The sequence below is a fragment of the Limulus polyphemus genome, unplaced genomic scaffold, assembly GCF_000517525.1.
Source record: "Limulus polyphemus unplaced genomic scaffold, Limulus_polyphemus-2.1.2 Scaffold1240, whole genome shotgun sequence".
Taxonomy (NCBI): domain Eukaryota; kingdom Metazoa; phylum Arthropoda; class Merostomata; order Xiphosura; family Limulidae; genus Limulus; species Limulus polyphemus.
The window spans coordinates 169,119-173,561 of record NW_013666850.1 but is presented as its reverse complement, the minus strand read 5'-3'; the positions used below and the strand labels follow the sequence as shown (position 1 = coordinate 173,561).

General features: G+C 36.1%; 1 protein-coding gene across 1 annotated transcript; it reads left to right on the top strand.

Annotated features, from left to right (window-relative positions):
• Nucleotides 1–470: 470 nt before the first annotated feature.
• On the top strand, nucleotides 471–1,118 carry LOC106462752 (achaete-scute homolog 1-like). The gene has a single exon (XM_013922703.1). The coding sequence runs from the start codon at nucleotides 471–473 to the stop codon at nucleotides 1,116–1,118; it is 648 nt and encodes a 215-aa protein (XP_013778157.1).
• The last annotated feature ends 3,325 nt before the right edge of the window (nucleotides 1,119–4,443 follow it).

Here is a 4,443-nt window from a genome sequence, read left to right as displayed (position 1 = left end):
TCAAGCCCTGTAGGCATTTGCATGCTGTTTGATGCAGAAGCCCTCAGCCACGTGTCTGGCTCGCGAAGTCAACTATGAGGCTGGCGATAACACAATAGAAGACGTCTAGAGGTGGAGCCTGTTATTCATGAAGATCGGGTTTTTAAGAGGAAGGACCTTTGTGAGGACAGACACACTCCACTGCAACTGCTTGCAATCGGGAGGACTCAGCGCGAGCTTGAATACGTATATGGTAAAGAGAAGTGTTCAAAAACACGTGCAGTTGTACGGTAAATACGACAGGAGCACCCACCACCTGTTGCTGTTTATAGCGCAAGAATAGTGAAGGAAAGGAATTAAGGTGGTTACCGAGGAAGATCGAAACAGTTGGTTGATAACTTTTAAACTGTAGTATGAATAGGCTTCCCAAACAGATTCGAGACCCATTCCCACCAAAAGAAGTGTTAAACAACAACATATCGATAGTCGAAATGCAATCAGAGACATTACAAAGTTCGCAAAAGGTTTCTCTCGACGCGTTGAGCTACTCTTTGCCTTCCAAACCAGCCACTGTAGCCAGAAGAAACCAGCGAGAGAGGAATCGAGTGAGACTGGTAAACCTGGGATTTGCGAATCTTCGGCAACACGTGCCCAACAATACCAAGAATAAGAAAATGAGCAAAGTTGAAACGCTAAGATCGGCAGTGGAATACATCAGACAGTTACAGAGACTCCTGTCTCAGAATGATGACACAAAACACGAAGAAGAACACAGATACTTTCAACTTTCTGACGCAGCCTACTTTCCAGACACAGAAACAAACTTCACCTGCTCCAAAGATCACGGAAACTTGACAAGTTCTCCTTGTTCTAGCCTAAACTCCGAAATACTGGCCGCCTATGAAACCCCTGGGTTTGAAGTTAAGTTAGCCAACGGAGATTTGGAATTTGAAAATTTACAATCAACTAGACCATTCTGTTACGATCCAGCACCAGCAGTTATTCTGCTCGGATCTGATAACCACGAATTACACAGCACCGACTGCTATGAAAGTCAACATCACCGAAGTTCTCCTAACGTTGCCAACGTTACAAGATACTCGCTTCAGGTAGATCGTGTTTTTCACGAGGGCTGGTAATACTTAAGGTTCCCCCTTGCTCATTTACTGCTTCAATAAAACAAAAAGGTGAGTTTACCAGGAGTCAAACTGTTACTTAGTTCAAACTAGGGTAACTTGTTAGCTATAAAATTTAAAATGAGAACTAAAAACAAGGAAACAAACAATTTTTATGAAGGCCAAAAAAAAAAGTTCAAAATACCATCGTTTGTTGGGTTTATTATTGGATTTCACGCAAAGTTAACCCTTGCTAATATAGAAATAATAAACTAAGGGGAAAGACAGCTAGTCTACGTCACCCACCGCCAACTCTTGGGCTTCTTTTGACTGATCGAATAGTACGATTTGACTGTCACTCACATAACGCATCCATGGTCCCAAAGTACGAAACGCGATACACTTCCCGGCAGTATCGAGACACGAATCACGGAACTTCAGCTCCACCGGCACGCTAGTCACTAGGCCGCGCTCGGCCCGATAGATAGATACAGAGATAAAATTAAAAAATAGACAGACAGATAGATAGATGTTTGATTACACCAAAAAGATACCAAACATAAGTAAAATAGTTTGGAAATTAGATAATGACTGATTATCTATCAATTATAAAATTGAAAATTAGAATAAATCAAATAATTAAATATGCGTCTAAATGTTTGTCGTTGAGTTTGTGAGATAGTGTACTATATATATTTATATTTATTTTATTTTTTCGTTTTGCTTACAGCCCGAATTCTCGGCGAAAGTTTCTGGTAAGAATGGTTTCAACTATTTCTGGTTCTAAAACTTAACGCCCCCCAGTGGGACAGCATTAAGTCTACTGACTTACAACGCTAAAATCCGAGGTTGATTCCCCGCGTTGGACACAGCAGATAGCTCAGTATGGCTTCGCTTTAAAAAGAAACAAATAAAATTTAACAACTTAGTTCAATCAAATTCTCAAAATTAAAAGAAACAAGGTCAAAAAGCCGAGGAAAAGAAGCGCTAGAACGGATCCTAGGCCATCTTTCAGTATTTCTTAAAAATAAATATTTTTTAAGATCTTTTTCCTGTTTTTTTTTATATAATCAATTTATAAAATACGAAATAGCTTCGGAGTCTTCGAGGTGTGGAATTAAACTAATTGATCATTGATTATCTAAATAAAGATAGTTCTTCTTGAACTTCGCGGTTAACGACAACATCCTAAGTGTAAGATATGTTGGCATCTTCGTCGCTTCTTGTAAAGATTGTCTACGGACGAGAGAAGAAAGTCGTTGAAAGACGCATTTTGTTGTATACAGATCTCAAGAAGAAGACGTCAGTAATACAGAGTACGTATTGAATCTAATATGCTTCTTACAACAAATATTAAACTCAAACAAAATTTGGTTGCTTAAAATAGGGTAAACTTCGTCGTACTTTGTCCAACTTGAATTTAATGAAACGAATATATCTTAATATATAATTTTCCAACCCTCCATGTATTATAATTATTCAGCAACAAAACCATCAACCTTCAATCAAATTAATTATTAAGTTAGAAAAAAAACGACTTTTACGCTCTAGCCCTGAAAAAGTGACAAATTCGAAACGTTGATTAAAATAAGTATTTATTTCCAACGTTATTATCATATTTTGATTAACAGAGAATTATTTTTTATCTTCCAGAAGACGGAAAGGAAGAGTTCTGACTGAAGCGACTAAAGTTGACCTGGCGACGAAGAAGTGAATGAAAGATTTTCTAGACAATGGCTTTTCAATGATATCGAAAACCCTCCAGTTATAATGTTTCAATCAACTAGCTTTTAAGACGTTGCTACACATGCACCCAAGTCAGCTTATTCCGGGGTGGTTCTAGATATATAGAGAAGTAAAATATGTTAAGATAATTAAGAAAATTTGACAAGCTAAATCTGTGGTTCAAAATACTTAAAAGAGGATAAAATATTTATCTATGATATTTTCATATAAATAATAAATAAATATATATATATATATGAATGATTGGAATTCTAAGCCTCCAATTGTTGTAAGTTTTAAATAAAAAGTATTCTTAGCCCCTTGTTTTTGAGTTTTTCGTGGAATATGAACGAAAAGATAAGCCGTCGTTTGTGAGATGTTTGTTTGAGAGTAAAGCCACATTAGGCTATCTGCTGTGTTTACCGCGGGGAATCGAACACCGGATTTTAGCATTGTAAGTTCGTAAACTTACCGCTGACCCCTCAGAGGACAAGAGAAGAGACACTTTACTAGTATAAATTTGTACAAGTATAATTTCTAAGGTAATCCATTAATTACCAAACTAAGACAGAACTGCTTTCAGAACCAATTTTATTACAGGTTTATTATTTCTAAAAAGACTCAAAACTAATTACTAAAACATGGATAAAATAACATTTTGTTTTATCAAAATAATTTTAATGTTCAAAAATAGGAACATCTAAATTTACCCCACAATAAAATATAGAACGAAAATATATTTTTTTTGAGAATAGTGTATTTATTATAAAGATCTAATTCACATCGTTATAAAAAAGAAAAGTAATAAATATGAGCCCGGCATGGCCAGGTGGTTAAGGCAGTCGATTCATAATTTGAGGGTCGCGGGTTCGAATCCCCGTCCCACCAAACATACTTGCCCTTTCAGCCGTGGGGGCGTTATAATGTGACGGTCAATCCCACTATTCGTTGGTAAAAGAGTAGCCCAAGAGTTGGCGGTGGGTGGTAATGACTAGCTGCCTTCTCTCTAGTCTTACACTGCTAAATTAGGGACGGCTAACGCAGATAACCCTCGTGTAGCTTTGCGCGAAATTAAAAAAACAAATAAATATGATATTTTAATAACGAAATATTATCAAGTTATCACCCGCTTCATATTTCGCCACAATTTAAAAAAAAAGTCGCGAAACGGAACAGCTGACAGTGAGCCCACAGTGAATTTATCCTTCACTTTTTTTATACATTTTAATGTACCTTAAAAATATACAGACACAATAGAACATAGACACACACATAAGTAGCAGGATGGATGAATATATATATATATGTATATAAAGTATGCAAGTTTTACCTGCTTTTGCACACTTAGGAGTGTGGTACCCAAGTCATATTTTCACCAAGTTTTTTTTTAGTTGCGAAGAACATATGAGTCTTGAAATAAAAAAAGGAACATCTCACATCGTATTGTTGTTGTTTGTTTTTTAATACATCTCAGACATGTTAAATTATTTAATTTCTTAAGGTCTGTATTTCTTTGGATGACAAATTGGACACAGCAGACAAATATAAACCACGAAACTAGCAACAAGAAAAATGATTGTGGAAAAATAGATAATTTGCAACGACTTGTTTATGTATATCAAAC